Source organism: Rhinatrema bivittatum, chromosome 4 (assembly GCF_901001135.1).
Source record: "Rhinatrema bivittatum chromosome 4, aRhiBiv1.1, whole genome shotgun sequence".
Classification (NCBI taxonomy): Eukaryota; Metazoa; Chordata; class Amphibia; order Gymnophiona; family Rhinatrematidae; genus Rhinatrema; species Rhinatrema bivittatum.
The window spans coordinates 266,906,563-266,932,958 of NC_042618.1; the positions used below are offsets into that span (position 1 = coordinate 266,906,563).

At 46.4% G+C, this 26,396-nt stretch overlaps 1 protein-coding gene across 1 annotated transcript in view; it reads right to left on the reverse strand.

Annotated features, from left to right (window-relative positions):
* Nucleotides 1–305: 305 nt before the first annotated feature.
* The window catches only part of ETNK1 (ethanolamine kinase 1), a 409,480-nt gene continuing 383,389 nt past the window's right edge, over nucleotides 306–26,396 (reverse strand). The window contains 1 exon segment of the mRNA XM_029600112.1: nucleotides 306–383. Coding sequence (XP_029455972.1) covers nucleotides 306–383 — 78 coding nt within the window.

Here is a 26,396-nt window from a genome sequence, read left to right on the forward strand (position 1 = left end):
TTCTAAATATTTTTCTACCCCTACATTCCGACTCCAACTAAACTCCATTCCCCTGCATAGCCTTTCCCTGGAGCAATATGTGCTCTCATGCCATGCTGAGATAGAAAAAGTGTTGTCTCTACATAGCACTGGCACCTGAAGACAATTAAGCATGAATAGTTGCTAGTAGGTTTTTGTATAATTTTTGAGGAATGGTGAAATATTTCCTGAAATTATGCCTGGAATAAGAGGTCTCTGTCATGCAGATCCAATCAGGGTTCTTATAATCAGTTTTATCCTGTGTAAAACAATATATTTAAAATCACTTACCCAAGGAAATCAAAATCAATTGTGGAATATTTGGCCTGAATCAAAGCCCACAGTCCCCAGAAAAAATGAGAGGCCTGAGGAGAAAAAATTATGGAACGTATGAGATATATAAAAAAACATTATCTAAGAAAATATTCAATACATGGTTCACCAGAATATTTTTGGGAAAAACCCCCCAGAAGGGTTCCTTTCAATGATCTTTTCAAGCCACACAGGAGTCCGATCCCTGCATTCTTATCACCGGGCATCTTATGGTTTAACTTGCACAGGGCAGGCTGTGAAAATGAGACAGCTTTAACATGGATTGCAAACTCCCATGAAGCTTCAATAGACCATTGGTCCCTCTGCTCTAATTTGATACCCCTTTGTCTGAGAACAACAAGACAAGGGGATCATAAAAAAATTCGAAAAGTTAAAAAAAAAAAATCAAATCTGAACAAGTAGTTAAGAGTGAGCTCCTACATTTGCACAGATCTATCTCTGATTATCACAGAGTTCCTTGTTCTGCTTGTCATTTCTCTTCAATGGTCTGCTATACTGTTTCCCCAACCAGTGTGTGCCTTCAGACCTGATCAGGTGTGTCATAGAAAATTCATCACTACCTGATGCTCATGTCCATGCCACTGCCTTGAGTTCTGCTCTCAGGACCTAACAAGCAACACCATCAGCAGCTCTTAAATATGTAGAAACTTCTTTCAGAGAACATGTTTAACCATGTATGCTTCTTTCTAACTATAACATGAGCCCCTGAGTGTGGTAATTAATGGTCAACATGTAGGTCTTAGAGTCCTTTCAATCTCTGTTTTATCTTTAGGCTGAGAGACAGGAAGCTCATGCACTGATCACTAGATGTGACTCACTGAGTGCTGGGAACAGTATGCGACAGCCAAGGTAACCAACTGAGCCAGTTGCCTAAACCACACTGACTTCTCCCACACTTGTATATAGAAGGAGCTCGGCCAGCATGACAGGTTCATGAGTTTTCACCCCCTCTCTTCCTTTGTTTTAAAATTTGAAAGAAACTGTGGGGTTTTCAGTGCTTTCCTAGCTCAGTGCCTGCTCCATTGAGGCTGGTGTGTCTTGGGCATGAAAAGGTTGGAAACATTATGCTAAAGTACTGGGCAGAATGAGGAGTTGCAACCTATTTAAAAAAAAAATTCTCATATCCGTTTATTATCTTGGTTTGCATCTTGCCATTCTGGACCGTATATGGTATAGGACCATTTACGGGCTAAACAGACCAATTATCAGTTGCTTTAGAATGAATTCCTATGATGCTTATCTTCTACTGTTCTTTCTTAATTTCAAACCCAACTGTACCTGTTACGATTCAAAGAATCGGTAAACCCTTGGGCAGCAACGATATGTGTAAAGGTGCTTACCCCAGTTACTCGGCGGGAGATGAACCTCAGGGACAGTAGCTGGTGATGAGATGGTGCCAGCAGAGGCAGCGGCTAGGCTGGTAGTATCCAGAGAAGTTCTGTACAGTCCAGAGTCGGAGACAGGCGGCTGGTAGGCAAAGTCCTGGTCCAAAGCAGGGTTGGGCAGGTAGCGAACAAGATGGGGTCCAATCTGAAGCAAGGTCGTACAAGAGCAAGGTCCAACTCAGAGGCAGAGGTCAAAGGCAGGCGGCAGCAAAGCAAAGTCCAATCCGAAGCAGAGGTCAAAGGCAGGCGGCAGGCAAGGCAAAGTCCAAATCCGAAGCAGAGGTCAAGGGCAGGCAGCAGGCAAAGCAAAGTCCAATCCGAAGCAGGAGTCAAAGGCAGGCACAGGCAAAGCAAAGTCCAATCCGAAGCAGGAGTCAAAGGCAGCCGCATGCAAAGCAAAGTTCAATCCAAAGCAGAAGTCAACGCAAGGCAAGAGACACACCAAGCTGGACCTATTGCAAGGCACTGGATATCCCTCAGAAGCCTCCTTAAATAGTTCTGGGTAGGAAGTGGTTCCTGGGATCCTGGAATGACTTCCTGTCGTGCCTCCTTTAAGTGGGGGGAGGAGCCAAGCACCCGTGTCTGATTGGAGCTAAGGCTGCCCCTGCAGAAGCCCTGCTGTCGGCTCCCTGCCGCCTAAGCCATTGATGGGAACTGCGTAGAAGCACTGAGGGGAACTGCGTAGAAGCACTGAGGGGAACTGCGTAGAAGCACTGAGGGGACCTGCCTCTGCCTGCGGCCATCTGAGGCACCCGCGGAGAGTCGAAGCAGCGTGATGCAGGGGCCGGCCTGCCGGCTCCCTGCCGTGGCCATCGTTGCTGGTAAGTGCGATCGGTTGTGGGGGTCGGCCCCTGCCGATCGCAACAGTACCCCCCTCCAGGAGGCCTAGGTTTCTCCGGGTGATTGGTATGAAAATCCACAAGGAGTGTTTTGTCCAGTATATTCTTCATGGCTCCCACAAATCCTCCTCTGGGCTGTACCCCTCCCAGGCTATGAGATATTCCCAATGCCTCTTATGACGGCGGACATTCAGGATCTCTCTGACTTGGTACATCTCCTCCTCCTCAGTGCAGATTTCTTGGGGAGGACCAGGACCGAATCACTGGTTTCAAAAGAGAGACATGGAAAACGTTATGGATTTTGAATGGAGGAAGACGTAGTTGATAGGTGACCGGAGTGACCTCTCTCAGGATAGGAAAAGCCCCCACTTAGCGAGGGGCTAGCCTCATGGAAGGTACACGTAAACATAAGTTGCGGATGCTAAGCAAAACATTTTCTCCAACCTTGAGTTGAGTTGCTGGTCGCTGATGTTTATCTGTAGTATTCTTTGTTCTTTGGGCAGCTTTACTGATCAAGGTTTCAATCTGAGTCCATAGTGCATGAAGATCCTGTGCTGTCATCTGAGCAGCTGGGGAAGGCACGGATAATGGTATTGGAAGAGGAGGGAGTGGTTGTTTCCCCATAGACACAGAGAAAGGGTGAGGATCCCGTAGCTGCGTTGGCATGACTGACTGTTATGGGAGAATTCTGCCTAAGGGAGAAGGTCAGCCCAATCATCCTGACGCTCATTCACAAAAGCTCTTAAGAAAGTTTTTAATGTACAGTTAGTTCGTTCGGTTTGTCCATTGGCATGGGGTGGTAGGCTGTAGTAAAATCCAATTTAACCCCAAATTTGCTGCACAATGACTGCCAGCATTTGGCCGTGAACTGGGTTCCTCAGGCGGACACAATATGGTGAGGTAGTCCGTGTAATCGAAAAATGTGTGTTGTGAACAATTTGGCCAGTTCTGGAGCGGAGGGTAGTGTTGGAAGAGCGATAAACTGGGCCATTTTAGAAAAACGGTCAATGACCACCCAAATTACCCGATTACCATTGAAAATAGGTAATTCTACTATCTCTTCCTGCGACTCAGGCCCAATATATCCAGGAGAATTTAGACCGGGGATTCATTCGCCCATCTACTTCGCTGGCTGGAGCCGGTTTTTTCTTTGTGGCCAAAAAAGATGGTGCGTTACAGCCTTGTATAGGTTATCGAGGATTAAACGCCATAACCAGGAAAGATATTTACCCGTTGTGTTTCATTCCGGTTTTACTAGACCGGTTACAGGGCGCCCAAGTGTTTACAAAACTTGATCTCCTCCCAAGTTGCATCGGTTCTTCTGGCTCGAGGTTTGTAGCCATTGGTTGAGGACGAGACAGAGGCCAAGAGAAGGAAGGTGCAAGAGTGATTGGTCTATGTGGTTCATGCAATTCCTTAGCGCATTGCTGAAGATGTCGAGCAATTTTGCCAGCTAGGTCAATCAGATCATCCAGAAAGTCAGGGAGATATCGAGCGGCCAATTCATCTTTGATTCAGGTGGCTAGTCCTTCCAAAAAAATACTTCATAAACTGTCCTCGCGCCAATTCAGTTTGGTAGCTATTGTCCGAAACTCGATAGCGTAATCGGATAATATATGAGCACCTTGACGTAAATGAAGAATATCCGACCCAGTGGCCGCCAGTCGACCAGGATCATCAAAGGTTGTTTTAAAAACTTGGAGAAAACGTTGAAGGTCCTGAAGAATAGGATCTCCTTTTTCCCATAAATGGAAATGTCCAAGCCAGAGCCGTGCCGTCTAACAAGGAAAGTATAAAAGTGGTTTTAACTATATCCAAAGGAAACTGTGCAGGATGAAGTAAAAAGTGCATTGAGAAAAACCTTGACATTGTCTTGGATCACCTGCGTACCAGGGAGGAGCCGTCAGTCAAACAGGAGAGGTATTGTGTGTCAGAATGGTAGTTGGTCCATTGGAGGACCTAAAGGCGTCTAGCCGAGAGTTCAGACATTGTATTTATTTATTTAGATTCTTTTATATACCGAAGTATAGCTGAGTGCCTTCACCCCGGTTTACAGAGAAAACAACATCATACATGAAACATATTATAATGCAAGTACAGCTAAGAGATAGTTAACATCTCGGCAAAGGCCGAGTATAACATATTTGCAGAAAACAATTTACAATTGTAGAGATGCCGCCAGGGAGTCCAGGCATTGTTGCTGCTGCTGTATCTTTAATGCTAGGCCTGGAATAGCCTATAGACTGGAGAGGTCCATCGGGTTCATGGCCTTGCAATCTGTTATGATTCGATGAATCGGTAAACCCTTGGACCGCAACGAAATGTGTAAAGGAGCTTACCCCAGTTACTCGTTGGCGGGAGATGAACCTCAGGGACAGTAGCTGGTGATGAGATGGTGCCAGCAGAGGCAGCGGCTAGGCTGATAGTATCCAGAGAAGTTCTGTACAGTCCAGAGTCGGAGGTAGGCAGCTGGTAGGCAAAGTCCTGGTCCAAAGCAGGGTCGGGCAGGTGGCGAACAAGATGCAGTCCAAAACGAAGCAAGGTCGTATACGAGCAAGGTCCAAATCGGAGGCAGAGGTCAAAGCAGGCGGCAGGCAAAGCAAAGTCCAATCCGAAGCAGAGGTCAAGGGCAGGCGGCAGGCAAGGCAAAGTCCAATCCGAAGCAGGAGTCAACGCAAGGCAAGCGACACACCAAGCTGGACCTATTGCAAGGCACTGGACATCCCTCAGAAGCCTCCTTAAATAGTTCTGGGTAGGAAGTGGTTCCTGGGAGTCTGGAATGATTTCCTGTCGTGCCTCCTTTAAGTGGGGGGAGGAGCCAAGCTGAAGTAAGTTTTGGAACAAAGAAAACAAAAAGTAAAAGGTAGGGGGAAAGAGCGGGGGAGGTAGGGGAAGGGAAGGTGGGGGGGGGGGGCGGGGGGAGTAAGCAAGTTCCCTCCCAGGCCACTCCAATTTTGGAGTGGGCTGGGAGGGAACAGGGGAAGGCAGCACGGCTCAGATAGAGCTCGGTGTGCGCAAGGTGCATAATTGTGCACCCCCTTGCGCACGCCGACCCTGGATTTTAAAACATGCACGCGCATGTTATAAAATCGGGCGTACATTTGTGTGCACGGGTAGCACGAACAAATGTACATCTCGCGCGTACCTTTTAAAATCTGCCTCTTACTGAATGATAAACACTAACACTCACTGCAAATAAGGTATCTACACTAAATAAATATCAAGGAAAGTCGCACAGATAGCAGACCTAGTATATCTATGTGTATATCTTCTCATTTTTCAAAATTTTTTGTTCTGGATATAAAACATCAGAATTCTTAAAAGATTTCTTTTATAAATCTGCATGCTTTTCTTGCACCTGGATGAGAAAAAGTTTCCAAAATATATTTCCAAAGGGATAAGAAACAATGTGTGTGTAATATCCCTTTGTTATTAACCCGACATTGCAACATTTCAGAAAGATTGTTCTTTCCTTCTGCAGGGGAAAGTTGAAACACACTGAAATGTTAACATAATCCGGTATTTGTAGTGGAGAAATCATTGAAATTCAAAAAGGAAGCAGGTTTTGCAGTTCCCTTCTTGTCGGCGTTTTCAATCTCTTAGAAATCAAAGGAATATTGTGCATGCATTCACAGTGCTCTCTCAATAGTGAATAAAGAAAGTTCTTTTTTACTCAACGCACAATTAAACTCTGGAATTTGTTGCCAGAGAATGTGGTTAGTGCAGTTAGTATAGCTGGGTTTAAAAAAGGATTGGATAAGTTCTTGGAGGAGAAGTCCATTACCTGCTATTAAGTTCACTTAGAGAATAGCCACTGCCATTAGCAATGGTTACATGGAATAGACTTAGTTTTTGGGTACTTGCCAGGTTCTTATGGCCTGGATTGGCCACTGTTGGAAACAGGATGCTGGGCTTGATGGACCCTTGGTCTGACCCAGTATGGCATTTTCTTATGTACTTATGTGTTAAGTTTTCATGATCTTTCTCAAGGAGCTCCAAGGAAGACAACATCTACTTTCAAGAGAGCTGTAAGGGGGAACCCCCTGACTCCCAGTGTGGAAAAGAACTTGTAATGTGAACCCAGTACTAGTTTCTCAACCAAGGGAGGGACCAAACTGTATTGCCACAGGAGAGCAGGGCAAATAAATATCTTCCTCCTTTGAAAATTTTTAAGCAATCCCCAGAAGGGAGATGCACGTCCACCATCTGCTGGAGATGGAGAATACTGTCGAGCTGTCAGTGCAGGAATATATATACTGTGATATCAGCTTTTGTCCGTCTTCATCTGCTGGTAGAGTGCATAACCCACTGGTTTTGGACCTAACTGTCCATATGATAAGAAAACTATATTTAGGCTCTTAGGTAGAAAATTGAAATCTAGAACCTCTAGGGTAGCATTCCATGTTTTACCACTGAAGGCACCAAATATGAATCATAATAGACAAAGTAGTATGCGGACCAGTATATTTACAGACCAAATCACTGTCACAGCTAAAGAAAAGAAATTTTGTCCAGATTAGAACTTTAAACCAGCTCTGAAGGATGCTTATCAAAATCTGCCTGTTTGTAAGAGCCTGTGTAAATAAAACCAAGGCAGAGGGACAATGCAGCCACTTAAGCTAATAAGCAGGAGTCACAGACTGGCCAAGGGAATTCCAGAGGTCAGAGGGACCCCCACCCTTGGATGATGGGGGAGCATTCTGAAACTGAGAAAAAAGATGACTCTGGCATACAGCTCGGCATACATGGCAGGACCCCCCCCCCCAAAGAAAGGGGAGGGGGAAAGACATGCGATGTGGCAAAGACCTTCCACCCACTACATGATTATGCACAAGCTTATGCATATTTATCAGCTGGAAAGTATAAGATGGGGCAAATAAGGAGAAAAAGAAGTGAACCCGAAGCAGCCCAGTACCCCCTGCTACTGAGGGAGAAGATTAGGTGTGGCCAGAAGACTGGAGAAGCCCTGCTTAGGGTCGGAGAGTGACACAGTCTGAGACAGTGAGGGGCCGAGAGCAGCCCAGCAGCTCTGCTAGTACCAGAACCGGAAGCAAGCCCCAGACACCCAGGCAAGTACCAGACCCAGAAGCATGCCTCCTTCCTGAACCGCCCTGCAGCTCAGCCAGTACCAAACCAGGAAGAAAGTCTTTTCCCCTGTCCACATTCTCCAGACCTCCAGCTAGTGTCTGCTTTAGATCTGAACAGAGGGAGTTGGGACCCAGTTTAAGTAAGTTAGCCATAATATATTAAGCAGGCTAAGGTTTATGGCATGTTTGAAACCACCCAGGACACAGAAATTTCTTTAGGATAAACTGGTGCTTAGTGGCCAGGATGTTAGAGACAGGAATTGTCATCTTCTAAATGCTAAATCCTGCCAAATATAATAAAAATAATTCTGAGAACATATTGTCTTTTCCTGACTTAGGATCATGCAGTGAAGTGGGAGGGGAACAAAGTGCCCTGTAGCAGACAGGTCCCTGCACCCCTAAACTTACAACTCTTTCAAATGCTCCTTGTTTCACGGGCAGGATCCCAGAGGCAGGCGGGCGGAGCTCTAGTCTCTCAATGCGTGGTTAAGACAATGGTGCAGGGAAGAGGGCTTTACTTTTATTAGGAACTAGGCAATATTTCGGGCCAAGGGGGAGCCTATTCCAAAGGGATGGGCTCCACCTTAACCAGGGCACTAACCTTCAAAAAGGAGACAGATCAGCTTTTAAAACAGAACATGGGGGAAAGCAGACAGTTGCTCAGAAGCGCATGATTCGGAGGGAGCTATCTTCAAAGATTACTAAAATAGTAGAGAAGTTAAGGCATCCCGATAGAGAGGTTCTAATAAAAGAAATAGTAGCCCATGTGTTTAAAAGTAAAGAACTACATGAGCTAAAAGATTCCAAAATACCCCTGTCGAGTGATAAGCAGATTGTCTGGACAGAGTATAAGCATTGGGTCCTATATTATGTTGGTTTCATTCTGTAAAATTGTGCAATTTTACTTCAGCTATTTCAATTTTTGTTTTATTTTTAATTTATGGGTTATATATTTAATTATTAAATGTAATAATTTTGTACATTGCTTTGAGCAATTTTTGAAATAAGCAAAGAGATCCATAATTATTAAATACATTTTTAATACCAACAAAAAACACAGTGGAAAAGGGTAAACAGTGGAGTGCCTCAGGGATCTGTACTTGGACTGGTGCTTTTCAATCTACTAGGTAAGGGAGCCCTGACCGACGTGCCGCAAATGCGCAGTAGAGCGCAACTCTACTGGCTGAAAACCTGGCTGTTCGCCCAAGCTTACAGTTGAAGGAGCCTCTTTCAACCAATATTGACTCTCTCACCTCCCTCCCCCCCCCGCTCCCAGTCCCTGCCCTTACCCCCCCCCCCGGTTACCTCCCCTGTTCTTCCTTCCTCAGGAAATGTTATGCTAACAACTGCCTAAGATAAATCTCCAGCCGAATTCAGCAACCTTATGTTAACCTTAATATGTCTCGCTACTTAATTGTTTTTCGCTGACTATTTTCAGTACTCTCCAGTTGTATTAGTTTGAAATCTTTCCTTTCTTCCAAAGCCCATGTTTATGCTCCCTGTTTAATGTAACTTTACCTTCTATATAGTTAATAGGTTTCCCCTAGTTCCACTGTAAACCGGTACGATAAAACTTCGTCTTGAGCATCGGTATATTAAAAGAACTTAAATAAATAACTACCGCGCATGTGCGGGCGAGCACGTCGGTCAGAGCGGAGCGTGCCCGGAAAAAAAAAATGGCGCTGGGTCCAGGAGCAGGAGTGGCGGCGGCGGCGAGGAGCAGGAGCGGGAGGAGCAGTACCAGCTGCGGCGGCGGCGGCAAGCAGGAGCGGCGGCGGCGAAGCGCGCGAGGGAGGGATACACCACGTCTGCCAGTTATGGATGAGCTGAAAGGGGAGGGGACTGAGAGAGGGGGAGTGAGTGAGGGGAGGGAGGAGAGAGTGAGGAGAGGGGGAGGGGGGAGGAGAGAGTGGGGGGGAGGGGGGAGAGTGGGGAGGGGGATAGAGTAAGGGGGAGGGAGGAGAGGGGGAGGGGAGGAGGGAGGAAGGAGTGAGGGGAGGAGTGGAGGGAGGGGAGAGTGAGGAGGGGGAGGGAGAAGAGAGTGGGGAGGGGGAGAGAGGGGAGGGGGAAGAGAGTGAGAAGAGGGGAGGGGGAGGAGTGAGGGGGAGGGAGGAGAGGGTGAGCAGAGGGGAGAGGGAGGAGAGGGTGAGCGGCAGGGGGGGGGGGGGAGGAGAGAGTGAGGTGAGGGGAGGGAGACTAGAGGAGGGAGACTAGAGGGGGGGAGGTGAGAGGGAGGGGGGAAGAATGAGGGGGAGGGAGTGGGAAGGAAATGGACCGAAAAATTTTTTTTTAATGTTGCCCGTTGTTACAGGCTTAACGGCTAGTATATATATATATATATACTATATATATATATATATACTATATATATATATATATATATATATATATATATATATATATATATATATATATATATATATATATATATATATACCACCGGGGTAAGGCCCTCAATCGCACCCTCACCCCGGCAGACCCCCGCGCCGACCACGAGGCGCCGTCCCCGGACCACGGGCTCCTCCTTCAGCCCTCCCCCCGGCCGGCAGCCACTAAAAAGCAGCGCAGCACCGCCAATGAGAGCAGGGCCAGGAGGCCTTTAAATTACCCGCGGCGACGAAAACTCACCTCTTCAGCGGGACGGGACCGTGCGAGGCCTGCGCAGCCGGCGCCGAGACCCACCGGGGTAAGGCCCTCAATCGCACCCTCACCCCGGCAGACCCCCGCGCCGACCACGAGGCGCCGTCCCCGGACCACGGGCTCCTCCTTCAGCCCTCCCCCCGGCCGGCAGCCACTAAAAGCAGCGCAGCACCGCCAATGAGAGCAGGGCCAGGAGGACTTTAAATTACCCGCGACATCTTGGCGTCGCACGCCGGGCGTCGCACGCCTAAGGAGCACGACAAAGGGGCCTGCCCCTTCGTCTCGGCCCCGAGAAAGCCACGAACCTTATCCACAGACGAAACTACAGCACAAACAAATGCCAAGCAGCCATGGACAAACGGATGTTTCTGACCGGATAAAGCCATAACGCACCGACCACTTTCAAACACCTAAACCAATCCTTTCCAGCTACAATACAACACACCCTTCACAATCTCGCCAGCGTCCATCAACTAAAATCAAATGTCTAACTAGCCCTCACAGAATCCACTCCAGCAGTTCCAGCAGCCACTCCAGCTGTGCCAGCATCCACTCCAGCTGTGCCAACATCCACTCCAGCTGTGCCAGCATCCACTCCAGCAGTTCCAACATCCACTCCAGCAGTTCCAGCAGCCACTCCAGCAGTGCCAGCATCCATCCTAGCAGATTCCGCACGTATCCGGTCACCTCTAGCAAACCAGCATATAATGACACACAGCCATTCCATCCCCATACTCAAGAGAAAACCCAGAAATAACTCTCCACCAGACCCCATTCAGACACCCAGACAACAAAGACTCATCAACATCATGACATCTCCCATTACACAACTCCTCGGCCTTTCATTATTCACTTTAACCTTATTCAATGCACAGTCACTGTCCAAAAAAATGCACCTTCTAAATGATTACCTAATTGACAACAACCCTGACATATGTGCAATAACTGAAACATGGCTAAAACCCACGGACATATCATTAACAAACCAACTACCTACACAATCCTTCGACCTCTTCTCAATACCTAGACCGAAAAAGAAAGGAGGAGGAATTCTACTTGCTGCAAAAAAACAATTGGGGATAACACTACAACAATCATACTCCACCTCAAAACTTGAATGCTCCATATTCAAATCGCAACATCTACAAATATTCCTCATCTACGCCACACCAGGAACGCTAGAGGCTAACCCCTCCCCTCTAATAGAGATGATAGCCAAACATCTAAATTCAGACAAACCAACCATCATACTGGGAGACTTCAACATTCACGTAGACTCCACCCCTCAATCCACTAACTGCGAAACCTTCCTTACCTCCCTCAGTCACCTTGGATTCACACAAATAATCAGCGGGCCCACTCACAAAGCAGGTCATACTTTAGACCTCATATTTATCAACGAGAGCTGGTCCATCCATACAAATCCCACCTGCACGCCTATCCCATGGTCAGACCACCAGCTCATAGACACAACCCTCAAAATGAAAAACACACCTCCTCCAAACATCTCCAAAACCACCATTCATTTCAGGAAACCATGCGCACTGGAGTCACTCAACAAACAATGCTCCAAAGACCTCAAACAAATTGACTTCTCAGACGCCAACACAGCCACCACTTCATGGATCAAACTCACGAACAAAATAGCTGATCAACTCTGCCCAACCTCCTCAAAAGAAATCCAACCGACACGAGACAACAGAAAACCATGGTTCACCCCAGAACTCAAAACCCTGAAACAGAAATTACGAAACAAAGAACAAAGCTGGAGAAACAACCCTTCTCCCACAGCCAGACTTGACTACAAAGCCACCCTCAACACCTACAGAAACGCCATACACAAAACAAAAAAGGACTTCTATGCAAAAAGAATTCATAACTTCATCTTCGACTCGAAGGCTTTATTCTCCTACGTCTCATCACTCACCAAACCAACACCACCATCCATTCCAGACCACCTAGCGCTCAGTAAGGCCAACGAACTAGCCACCTACTTCAAAACAAAAATCTCAAACCTCACCCTCTCCCTTACAACCCACCAAACGCTTCCAACACCTCATAGCACATACCAACTCACTCTGAATTCTAGACTAGAGTCATTCGAGCCCACATCAGCCATGGAGATTGAAAACTTACTTAAAAAAATTAAACCATCGGCACATCCCTCGGACCCACTCCCTACTAATTTGCTCACTGCCATCTCTAGCACCGTCGCAAAACCTATTGCAGAAATCATCAATACCTCCTTAGCCATGGGCACAGTTCCTAATCAGCTAAAACTTGCAATCCTCAAACCCCTACTGAAAAAACCAACAGCATCACCCATGGACCCAGCCAACTACAGACCCATTGCAAACCTGCCCCTGATCTCCAAACTGATGGAAAAAGCGGTAAATAAACAACTTTCCGAATACCTCGAGGAGCACAACATTCTTTCCCCGGCACAATATGGATTTCGCAAATCTCGAAGCACAGAGTCCCTTCTGCTTTCCCTCACTGATAATTTACTTTTGAACCTGGAGAAAAAACAGTCATTCTTACTGGTCCTACTAGACCTATCTTCAGCGTTCGACACGGTAAATCACTCACATCTCCTAGAACAACTATCAAACATAGGAATCAAAGGCACAGCCCTCTGTTGGTTCCAATCGTTCCTATCCAACAGGTTTTACAAGGTCAGAATCAACAACAAGGAATCTGACCCCATCCTATCAGACCAAGGCGTACCACAAGGTTCATCCCTCTCCCCTACCCTGTTCAACATTTACCTCCTCCCCCTCTGCCATTTGCTATCTCAACTCAAGCTTACTCATTACCTCTATGCAGACGACATCCAGATCCTAATCCCCATCACAGAATCAATTCAAAAAACCTTCGTCTACTGGGAGAATTGTCTTAAACCAATTAAACAACTACTCTCCAGCCTAAACCTGATTCTAAACTCCAGCAAAACAGAGCTGCTACTAATCTCACAAAACCCGAACAACCACCCACCTAGTCTGGCACAAACCACATCTTTAAACATGGAGCTCTCTGCAGACGTCAGGAATTTAGGTACTTGGCTTGACAATCAACTTAACCTTAAAAAATTCATAAACACAACCACCAAGGACTGCTTCTTTAAACTACAGGTCCTAAAGAAGCTAAAGCCACTCCTTCACTTCAATGACTTTCGCCTCGTTCTTCAATCCATTATTTTTTCGAAACTTGATTACTGCAACTCAATCTTACTGGGCCTCCCCTCCAACAGCATCAAACCCCTACAGATGGTACAAAACGCCGCAGCCAGAATCCTAACTAACACTAATAGAAGAGACCATATTACCCCCACCTTGAGCTACCTCCACTGGCTACCCATCAAACAGAGAATCATATATAAAACCTTAACCATTATCCATAAAACAATTCATAACGTCGCACCTATATCTCTACAAACCCAACTTCGTCTACAATCATCGGCCAGACCCATCAGAAGTGCCTACAAAGGCACATTAGTCGCAGTTCCCGCCAAATCAACGTTAAGAAAAAGAGCACTATCCACTGCGGGACCACATCAATGGAATGCGCTCCCACCAGACATAAGACTCGAACCCAATCTACCAGAGTTCAAAAAAAGGTTAAAAACCTGGCTCTTCAGGCAAGCATTCCAATTCCCAGAGTGAAACTAGGCACCTCCTCCTGTCTTTCAGATCCAACCATTGCAAGGTGTCACAAACACATTGACACTCAATTTCATACACGGACTTGATTATTCACAATATCTATTTATTTAAGTCATCCTTTCATATTATATTATTTAACCGATTACTTGCAGACTATTTACGCTACCAAAGTTCCTTGTAAAACGTGAACACGAATAATGTTATAATAATATTATATGTTTGTTAAATACTATTGTTACTTTCACTGTTCCTTGTAATAATGTTCAATAGTTGATTGTTAGTGTTCTATGTTCTATGTAAAAAAACCCCAGTCTAATCTACCAGACCAGGGCAACCTTTTCGTTACTTGTAAACCGGACTGATTTGTATTGCATACAGGAATTCCGGTATATAAAAATTAAAAATAAATAAATAAATAAATATAAATGATCTGAAAAGGAATACGACAAGTGAGGTTATCAAGTTTGCGGATGATACAAAATTATTCAGAGTAGTTAAATCACAAGCAGACTGTGATACATTACAGGAGGACCTTGCAAGACTGGAAGATTGGGCATCCAAATGGTAGATGAAATTTAATGTGAACAAGTGCAAGGTGTTGCATATAGGGAAAAATAACCCTTGCTCTAGTTACACGATGTTAGGTTCCATATTAGGAGCTACCACCCAGGAAAAATTTCCAGGCATCATAGTGGATAATACTTTAAAATTGTCGGCTCAGTGTGCTGCAGCAGTCAAAAAAGCAAACAGAATGTTAGGAATTATTAGGAAGGGAATGGTTAATAAAACGGAAAATGTCATAATGCCTCTATATCGCTCCATGCTGAGGCCACACCTTGAATACTGTGTACAATTCTGGTCGCTGCATCTCAAAAAAGATATAGTTGCGATGGAGAAGGTACAGAGAAGGGCAACCAAAATGATAAAGGGGATGGAACAGCTCCCCCTATGAGGAAAGGCTGAAGAGGTTAGGGCTGTTCAGCTTGGAGAAGAGACAGCTGAGGGGGGATATGATAGAGGTCTTTAAGACAGGGGAGAAAGTCAGATACTTCACTTTCAATGCATATCCAGCATAGCTCTCTGCTTCAACGGCAGGGGGAATGAAGAAAAGTAGATCTATATACAGACAACAACCAACAAGGTCTGAATTATTTAGTCTGGGTAAACAAATAAGCATGGGTATAGCTTGCTTATTGTAACGGTTACTACCCCTAACTAATTAAGCAAGATATTTCACTTAGAGGCAGTTCCAACAATGCTCTCTACATTAATGGTGGGGGTGGAAGGGAAATAGAATCAAAAGGTTACTAAGAGCCAAGAGTAACAGATAAGTATGAGAAAAAAAAGTGCAAAACTTGCTGGGCAGACTGGATGGGCTGTTTGGTATTCTTCTGCCGTCATTTCTATGTGAAGGGATCCAAACTGCGACCCTTGCACCAGGAAGAAAACTGTTTCCACTTCAGATAATATGATTTTCTGGTGGAAGGTTTTCTGGACTCCAGAAGGACACAGGATACACCCTCCAGTAGACTGAGGGCCTCCACCATCACCCGATCAACATCCAAGCTGTGAGGGCCAGGATCTGCATGTTGGGGTGATGGAGTCTGCCCTGGTCCTAGGTGATGAGGTCCAGAGCCATTACCAAACAGATTGGGGGGTGCGCAGTTAGGTCCTGAAGGGTCGAGAACCAGACATCGCGGGGCCAACAGGAGTGATCAGGATCATAGACCTCGATCCTGCTGCAACTTCTGGAATGTCCTGGATATGAGCGGAAGGGGAAGGTAGGCGTACAGCAAGCACGTTCCCCAGTGGATCAGAAGGCATCCGCTATCGATCATCTGCCCCTCCTGCCGAGGGATCAAAACAGATTCACTTTCCTGTTTTCCAGAGGCAAACAGATCTATGTCTGCGGTCCCCCAGCAGCGGAAGATGCTGTTCACTACCTGCTGATTGAGGGACCATTCGTGAGGCTTGAATGTTCGACTCAAGGTATTGGCCAGGATGTTGTCCACTCCCGGAAGGTAAACCACCCGGAGAGTGATCCTGTTCTCAATTGTCCATGTCCAGACCTGGACTGCCTCCTGGCGAGGGGAAACTGATTGTTAGTCTGAACCAGAAATACATTGTTCATGAGAAGCTTTCGGAACACCCGCAGGGCATAGCGGACCGTTCGTAGCTCCAAGAGGTTGATCTGGAGCCGAGCCTCCTGAACTGACCAAAACCCTTGGGTGCGGTACCCCAGAATGTGCACTCCCCACCCAGTCTGGTGAGCGTGGCCTGGGGCTGAGCATTCCAAAAGGGACAATTCTGCTCTAGGTTTGTGGGGATTACCTACCACAGGAGGGATTGCTGCAACTTTTCAGTGACTATGATGGGAGCATGCATTTCCTGCAATGTCTGACACCACTGAGAGCACAGCATCCATTGCACATGGCGCATGTATAGCCGACCAAACAGGGTGACTACCATCACTGCCATATGGCCCAGCAGTTGGAGAAACTGACAAACAGAGACATGTGGGCAGCTGGAGACATGTCGTGCAAGAGCTGCTAAAGCCTCTGCCCTGAGGTAGGCAGGCCTTCTCCTGGATTATGTCCAGGCGCGCCCCAATGAAGTCCAGCTGCATGACCAGCTGAAGGAGGGTCTTGGGATAGTTGATCAAGAATCCCAGGGTCTCCAGAATTTCAATCATGGGGCGCATGGCACTCTGAGCCCCTTGCCGGGAGTTGCCTTTTATGAGCCATTCGTCGAGGTAGGAAACACGTGAATTCCCTGCCTTCAAAGATGGGCACCAACAACTGCCAGACATTTGGTAAAAACCCAGGGCATAGATGCCAGGCCAAAGGGCAGAACTAGATACCGATAGTGGTGCCCGTCAACCAGAAATCTTAGGTACTGCCGATCCACCTGAAAAATTGGGATATGGGAACACGCATCTTGTAGATTGAGGGAGCAGAGCCAATCCACCGCCCTGAGAAGGGGGATCAGGGTGCCCAGCAGACCATCGTGAACTTTTCCTTTAACAAAAAGTGGTTTAAAGCTCTCAGGTCCAATATGGGTCTGAGGCCACCTGTTTTCTTGAGAATTAGGAAATACTGGGAGTAGAACCCTCTGCCCCGTTGGCTGGTCGGAACAGGTTCGACTGCTTGAGCAGAAACGAAAGCCGAACGTCCCCTGCTACTCTCCACTTGGGAGGAGGAGCGGGGAGAAGTTGCTGGAAATGCAGCCAGTAACCCTGGCAAATGACAGATAGGACCAGGAGCTCCGATGTGATCGAGATCCATTGATCTGCGAAACGTTAGAGACAGGGGAGGGGGCTAAGGTCCCATGGGGAACGATGGCTCATACTCCCTTGCTGCCAGTCAAAATCCCATGGCGGGGTTCTGTGGTGGAGCCGTGGGCGCCCTAGGTGGCCTAGGCTGTCTCAGTCTGGCCTTGGGGACAGGCCTCCGATCCCTGGCCCTTGGTGCAGGCGGGTAATACTTACGAGGCCGATAGAAAGGCCATCTTGGATATTGTCATGAGGGCTTCCTGCTAGGCTGTGCTAATCTTTCAGCTGAGCTACAGCCTCCTTAATCCTGTCCCCAAACAGGTTCTCACCCATACAAGGCAAGTCGGTGAGATGGTCCTGTATCTCACGGCACAAGTCGAAGGCTTGTAGCCAAGCTATCTGACAGGCACCATTATCCGCTGCAGGGCATCATATGGCTGTCTCGAAGACATCATGAGCTGAGCGGACTTCATGTTTATCACACTCCAGGCTCTGCTGGACGATAGCCTGAAAATCCTCCTGGAATTGTTGAGGCAGACGCTCAATGAACTCCACAGCCTGCTTCCACAGATTTCGGGAATATTGCCCCATGTAAAGCTGGTAGCAAGCTATACGGGCAATGAGCATGGTGCCCTGAAACACTCAGCATCCCAACACATCAAGGGCTTTATGGTCGTGCCCTGGCGGAGTCGAGGCATGGGTACAAACCCTCAGTCTTTTTCATGGCTGACTACCACCTCAGATTGGTGGAGGAGTTGATGGCGGTTCAACCCAGTTAATGACTGGACTAGGTACACCGCATCAGTCTATTAACCAGTGACACAGAGATGGGATGCTCCCATAGGCAGGTTATCAGTTTCTTGAAAATGTCATGAACTGGTACTGCCACCACCTCCTTTGGGGCATCCATGAACTGTAGAATCTCAAGCATTTTGTGCCTCGAGCCCTGCTCTGTCAATATTTGGAAGGGCACCGACTCAGCCATGAACATGACGAACCCCGCAAAGGAGAGGTCCTCATGGGGAGATTGCCGTCGTTCCTCGGGGGAGAAGGTTCGGCAAGCAGATGCTCAGATTACTCCGAAGAGGATATGGATGCCTCACCCTCCCAGGGATCAAAGGGAGCCTTACTTAGCCCTCACTGTGAACTTCCGGGGATGCAGGGGGCTGAAGGTCCATTGGTGTACATGGCCTGGGCCTCGAAGACACCGAGAGGGGCATCAGAGAGCCTCATGCTCAGGAGAGATCAGATTGTGTAGCTGGATCAGGGGTACCGAAGGAATCGGTGGAATCAACCCCAAGGGCCCTGGGAGAGCCAGATGGCAAGGTGGCATCCCGTGTCTCCAGCCTGCCATCGTGCCCAATGGCCCTTCCCCCTCAGAGCAGTTGCTCACTGGTATGGGGGCTGGGGACAATGGCAGCAGGGGCACCAGAGCTGGCTGCATGGGTAGTATACTGAGGAAAGGTGTGAGCACCGGTGGAACAGGCTCTTGAGGCGGAGGCGGTACCCGGGGAACCAGAGGCTCGAGGCCTCTCTGGCTCCTCCTCAAAAGCCTGCAAGGATAAAATGGGCTGAGGAGGTGGTGGCAGGATTGGGCTAAAGAGCCCTCCACCGGTCCTGGAGGAGGCCGCCTGGAAGCCTGGGTGGGGTTGGAGGGAATGGCCACCTCCACCCTGGACCGCTTCATGGGAGGCACTAAGGTTGATGCCTTTTCACGGTCTGTTTTGGAGGAAGATGATCAGTGTCGGTGCTTTCTGGACCTCTCCCAACTATCACTGTAGTCCTTGCCAGAGGCAGACGGCGATGTTGAGGAACCTGATCGAAGAGACTGAAGAGGGACCCTGCATGGATGCGTGGTTGGCGGCATGCTGGGCATGGTAGTGTGCCTGTCAAAGTTTCTAGTAACTGACAAAGGTTTTCATGCCAGGCTCCATCTGATGATGTCACCCATGTGTGAGGACTACCATCCTGCTTGTCCTTGGAGAAAATACAATTACAAAAACTAATACAAACATAAACTAAAAACATGATAAAATATAAACAATCATATTAGATGCATATTCAGTAGGCCAGTGAGCAACAAAATTATCTGGATAACTTTAGCTGAATATTCAGTGGGACAAGTCTCCTGTGGCATATATGCAGTAAAGTTATATAGATAACTTTGCCACTCACTCTTAGATTGTGAGCCCTCTGGGACAGAGAACTAGCTCCAGTACCTGAATGTAATCCGCTTTGAAATGCCGGAAAGCGGAATATAAAAAATATAATTAAAAAAAAAAAAAAAAAGGTTCTAGTAGGTTAGTAAAATTTTTAAATAGCATTTGAAAATTATCATTCCAAGTTTATATTTGATTCTCTCACTTATAGGGAGCCAGTGTAACTCGATTAATGTTAGGATAATGTGGTCCCATCACTTCAGTCCTGATATTAAGCGAGCTGCTGAGTTCAGCTACAGTTGCAATGGTCGAAGTGTTGTGATTGGTATGTCAGAATATAGGCTGTTACAGTAATCAATAGCAAAAATTGATGCTTGTAACACTGTGCGAAATTCAGGAGCATGTAGTAATTTCCTGAGGCTTGCAAGAAAGCAGAGTTGCTTACCTGTAACAGGTGTTCTCCCAGGACAGCAGGATGTAGTCCTCACATGTGGGTGATGTCACTGGACAGAGCCCTATCACAGAAAATTTTTCTGTCAAAGTTTCTAGAACTTTTGACTGGCACACTGAGCATGCCCAGCATGCCATAATCCCTGTAGCCACAGGGGTCTCCCTTCAGTCTCGTTTGTAGCAAAAGGTACGAGCAAAAAATTAAAATAATAAAATGTTCGGACCCAACTCCGCGGGGTGGCGGGTGGGTTTTGTGAGGACTACATCCTGCTGTCCTGGGAGAACACCTGTTACAGGTAAGCCACTCTGCTTTCTCCTCCCAGGACAAGCAGGATGGTAGTCCTCACATTTGGGTGATTAGCAAGCTACAGGCTGACTCATAATACAACAGGCCAATAGCAGACAACTCGTGCATCAGGCACAATAATTGGGGTGCTATTGGCAAGGATGAGGCAGCCTGAAATCACAGCAGGTGGTTGTGGAAAGAGTTGGGGATTATACCGGAACAAAGTTCTGCAAGACAGAATAGCCAAAGGCAGAGTCTTGACGGACTTCCTTATCTAAACAGTAGAGGGTTGCAAATGTGTAAAGAGAGCTCCGTGTCACAGCCTAGCAGATGTTGGCAATCGGTACTGAACAATAGTGTGCTACTGAGGTTGCAATGGCTCTTACTGAGTGAGCCTTCACTCTTCCCTGGAGAGAGGGGACGAGTGAAGGCGCACTCATAGCAGAATTCGATAGTCTGCTAGCCAGTTGGAGAGAGTTTGTTTGCCCACTGCAACTCCTGACTTGTTTTTATCAAAAGAAACAGAGTTGGGTGAATTTCCAATGGACTGCAGTGCGGTCTAGGTAAAATGCAAGTGCATGTTTACAGTCCAAGGTGTGTAAAACTCTCTCACCCTGGTGAGAGTGAGGCCTTGGTAAAAATGTGGGCAAGACTATAGACTGATTCAAGTGGAAGTCAGTAACCACCTTGGGAAGGAATTTAGGGTGAGTATGTAGGACCACTCTGTCATGTAGGAACCTGGTATAGGGTATGTGACAAGTGCTTGTAACTCACTAACCCTTTGAGCAGATGTAATGACTACTAGGAAGAGAACTTTCCATGTAAGAAATATAACATCCCAGGAGTGCAAAGGCTCAAACGGGGAGCGCATGAGCCTTCTAAGTACTATATTCAGGTCCCATTCAGTGACTGGTGGCCGTAGAGGGGGCTTGAGTTGTAGTAGGCCCCTCATAAACCTACTCTCAAGGGGTTGCGCTGTTACCGTGGCATCCCCAATTCCTTTGTGGTACGCTGAGATGGCACTCAGGTGTACCCTCACCGAGAAAGTCTGGAAACCAGAGTCTGAAAGGTGCCAAAGATAGTCTAATAGAGTTAGATTAGGGCAGGAAAAAGGATTGGGATGGCGTAACATGCCTTGGTTCTGAGTTATGAGAGTGGGCGCTGTGCCCAGGCGAATGGATTCTCTGATCGAGAGGTCAAGAAACATGGGAAACCATACTTATCAAGGCCAATACGGTGAGTATCACTGACCCTTTGTCCTGTTGCAGCTTCACGAGAGTTTTGGCTATCAGCGGTATCGGGGGATACACGTATAGGAGGCCTGTGTTCCACGGGTGAGCAAAGGTATCCATGGCTAATTTGTTTTGTTGCCTGTGCAGGGAGCAGAATCTGTCCACTTTGTGATTCAGTTCGGATGCAAAGAGGTCTACTGTTGGTTGACCCCAGCTTTGGAAGATTCTGGTCATTATCACAGGATCCAGGTAGCTGAGGCGATCTGCTACCATGTTCTGCATGCCTGCCAGATAAGTGGCCCGTAGATACATGGAGTGTGCAAGGGCCCAGGCCCAGATTTGTGCGGCTTCTTGGCAAAGGAGTTAAGAGCTTGTGCTGCCCTGCTTGTTCAATTACCACATTGCAACTGTGTTGTCTGTTTGTATGAATACAGTCTTGTGTGAAAGGCAGTCCTTGAACGCATATAAAGTGTAACGTATAGCTCAAAGCTCTAGGAAGTTGATATGAAACGTTGCTTCAAGCTGTGTCCCAAGTACCTTGAGTTTGAAGATTGTTCACATGAGCTCCCCAACCCAAGTTGGATGTGTCTGTGGTTAAAGCTATTTGCACAACTGGTTGCTGAAAGGATAGACCTGTTAGCAAGTTGATTTTGTTCATCCACCAGAGAAGCGATAAACGTAACTGGTGGGTTACTTGAATCTGGGATGAAAGTGGTTGAATGGCTTGGAGCCATTGAGATTTCAAAATCCATTGAGTTATTCTCATGGCCAGTCTGGCCATAGGAGTGATGTGGACCGTGGAAGCCATGTGTCCCAGCAACTTTAAGAATTGATGGGCTGAGGCTGCTTTCTTTGTGCACAGACATACAGCTTCGTTGGGCAGGAAGGCCTTTGCCACTGTGGTGTCCAAATCTGCTCCGATGAAAGTCAGCAGGTGAGATGGAGTCAGCTGGGATTTTTATAGTTGAAGAGAAATCCCAAAGAGCGTACCAGAATAATAGTGAGCTTGAGAGCGTCGAGAGCTCCTTGCTTGGATTGGCTCTTGATGAGCCAGTCGTCCAGGTAAGGAAATATGTGCATGCTTTTCTTGTGTAGATGGGCCACAGCCACTGCTAGGCACTTTGTAAATACATGGAGGTGGTGAGGCAAGTCCGAAAGGCAGGACCCGGTATTGAAAGTGTTGATGTCCCACTAGGAAACACAGGTACATGCGGTGCTGTGGGGATATTGGAATGTGAGCGTAAGTGTCTTGAAGATCCAGAGAACAGAGCCAATCTCCTTTTTGCAGAAAAGGAAGCATGGTGCCCAAGGACACCATCCTGAATTTTTCTTTTTGTATAAATTTGTTTAGATTGCGGAGGTCTAAGATGAGGTGGAGGCCACCTGATTTCTTTGGAATGAGAAAATAGCAGGAGTAAAACCCTCTGCCCTGCTGTGCCCGGGGCACAGGTTTTACAGCCCTGGTGCCCAGAAGGGTGGACAGTCCTGACTTGTGTGATCCTTGTGTATCCACAGCGGATTGGGAGGCAAGTCTGGGGGGTACCATGAGAAAATTTCGTTTGTATCCGTGGGTTATGATGGATATCACCCATTGGTCTGTGGTAATGTTGAGCCAGTTGGTTATGAAATGGTGAATTTGACCTTCTACTGGCAAAAGTGGATCTGGATTTGTGGAATGGCTGCTGTTCTCTGGATAGGTTTCAAAATCCAGAGGCTTAGCCTGTTTGTGGTGGTGGTGGTGGCTGAGGCCTGGATGTCTTGGGCTGGAGAGGAAGTGCTCTCTGAGACAGCCTCATGCGATATGCAGGTGGACAGTACCTGCGTGGGCGATAAAATTGTTTCCTAGGGTCCCTTCTAGTAGATCTTCTTGCAAAAGAAGGGGCCTCAATATTTACAGTTGATAATTGCCACAGGGTCTCATTGTGGTCTTTTAATTGAGCCACTGGTAACATGGAATACACAGTTTTTGGGTACTTGCCAGGTTCTTATGGCCTGGATTGGCCACTGTTGGAAACAGGATGCTGGGCTTGGTGGACCCTTGGTCTGACCCAGTATGGCATTTTCTTATGTTCTTATGTATCTTGTCGCCGAATAGGTTTTCACCGGTGCATGGCAAGTCGGCAAGTTTGTCTTGGACTTCAGGTCTCAGATCAGAGGCATTTAAGCTAGGACCACCTCCTGGCGCTGATTCCTGTTGCTGACATGCGAGAAGCTGTTTCAAAGGAGTCGTAAGCAGCACAAACCTCATGTTTCCCAGCCTCAAGGCCTTTTTGTAGTATGGCGTTGAGACTATCTTGCTGCTGTTGGGGAAGAGAGTATAAACATCCTGCATGAGACTAAATACAAAATTGAATCTTTATGGGTAGAAATCCCTTGTGTATCAGGGAAGACTACAGTGATAGGGGTATACTACCGTCCACCTGGTCAAGATGGTGAGATGGATAGTGAAATGCTAAGAGAAATTAGGGAAGCTAACCAAATTGGTAGTGCAGTAATAATGGGAGACTTCAATTACCCCAATATAGACTGGGTAAATGTATCATCGGGTCACGCTAGAGAGATAACGTTCCTGGATGGAATAAATGATAGCTTTATGGAGCAATTGGTTCAGGAACCGACGAGAGAGGGAGCAATTTTAGATCTAATTCTCAGTGGAGCACAGGACTTGGTGAGAGAGGTAACGGTGGTGGGGCCGCTTGGCAATAGTGATCATAATATGATCAAATTTGATTTAATGACTGGAAAAGGAACAGTGTGCAAATCCAAGGCTCTCGTGCTAAACTTTCAAAAGGGAAACTTTGATAAAATGAGAAAAATTGTTAGAAAAAAACTGAAAGGAGCAGCTACAAAAGTAAAAAATGTCCAAGAGGCGTGGTCATTGTTAAAAAATACCATTCTAGAAGCACAGTCCAGATGTATTCCACACATTAAGAAAGGTGGAAAGAAGGCAAAACGATTACCGGCATGGTTAAAAGGGGAGGTGAAAGAAGCTATTTTAGCCAAAAGATCTTCATTCAAAAATTGGAAGAAGGATCCAACAGAAGAAAATAGGATAAAGCATAAACACTGGCAAGTTAAATGTAAGACATTGATAAGACAGGCTAAGAGAGAATTTGAAAAGAAGTTGGCTGTAGAGGCAAAAACTCACAGTAAAAACTTTTTTAAATATATCCGAAGCAGAAAGCCTGAGGGAGTCAGTTGGACCGTTAGATGATTGAGGGGTTAAAGGGGCACTTAGAGAAGATAAGGCCATTGCGGAAAGATTAAATGATTTCTTTGCTTCGGTGTTTACTGAAGAGGATGTTGGGGAGGTACCCGTAATGGAGAAGGTTTTCATGGGTAATGATTCAGATGGACTGAATCAAATCACGGTGAACCTAGAAGATGTGGTAGGCCTGTTTGACAAACTGAAGAGTAGTAAATCACCTGGACCGGATAGTATACACCCCAGAGTTCTGAAGGAACTAAAAAATGAAATTTCAGACCTATTAGTAAAAATTTGTAACTTATCATTAAAATCATCCATTGTACCTGAAGACTGGAGGATAGCAAATGTAACCCCAATATTTAAAAAGGGCTCCAGGGGCGATCCGGGAAACTACAGACCGGTTAGCCTGACTTCAGTGCCAGGAAAAATAGTGGAAAGTGTTCTAAACATCAAAATCACAGAACATATAGAAAGACATGGTTTAATGGAACAAAGTCAGCATGGCTTTACCCAGGGCAAGTCTTGCCTCACAAATCTGCTTCACTTTTTTGAAGGAGTTAATAAACATGTGGATAAAGGTGAACCGGTAGATATAGTATACTTGGATTTTCAGAAGGCGTTTGACAAAGTTCCTCATGAGAGGCTTCTAGGAAAAGTAAAAAGTCATGGGCTAGGTGGCGATGTCCTTTCGTGGATTGCAAACTGGCTAAAAGACAGGAAACAGAGAGTAGGATTAAATGGGCAATTTTCTCAGTGGAAGGGAGTGGACATTGGAGTGCCTCAGGGATCTGTATTGGGACCCTTACTGTTCAATATATTTATAAATGATCTGGAAAGAAATACGACGAGTGAGATAATCAAATTTGCAGATGACACAAAATTGTTCAGAGTAGTTAAATCACAAGCAGATTGTGATAAATTGCAGGAAGACCTTGTGAGACTGGAAAATTGGGCATCCAAATGGCAGATGAAATTTAATGTGGATAAGTGCAAGGTGATGCATATAGGGAAAAATAACCCATGCTATAATTACACGATGTTGGGTTCCATATTAGGTGCTACAACCCAAGAAAGAGATCTAGGTGTCATAGTGGATAACACATTGAAATCATCGGTTCAGTGTGCTGCGGCAGTCAAAAAAGCAAACAGAATGTTGGGAATTATTAGAAAAGGAATGATGAATAAAACGGAAAATGTCATAATGCCTCTGTATCGCTCCATGGTGAGACCGCACCTTGAATACTGTGTACAGTTCTGGTCGCCGCATCTCAAAAAAGATATAATTGCGATGGAGAAGGTACAGAGAAGGGCTACCAAAATGATAAGGGGAATGGAACAACTCCCCTATGAGGAAAGACTAAAGAGGTTAGGACTTTTCAGCTTGGAGAAGAGACGACTGAGGGGGGATATGATAGAGGTGTTTAAAATCATGAGAGGTCTAGAACGGGTAGATGTGAATCGGTTATTTACTCTTTCGGATAGTAGAAAGACTAGGGGACACTCCATGAAGTTAGCATGGGGCACATTTAAAACTAATCTGAGAAAGTTCTTTTTTACTCAACGCACAATTAAACTCTGGAATTTGTTGCCAGAGAATGTGGTCCGTGCAGTTAGTATAGCTGTGTTTAAAAAAGGATTGGATAAGTTCTTGGAGGAGAAGTCCATTACCTGCTATTAAGTTCACTTAGAGAATAGCCACTGCCATTAGCAATGGTTACATGGAATAGACTTAGTTTTTGGGTACTTGCCAGGTTCTTATGGCCTGGATTGGCCACTGTTGGAAACAGGATGCTGGGCTTGATGGACCCTTGGTCTGACCCAGTATG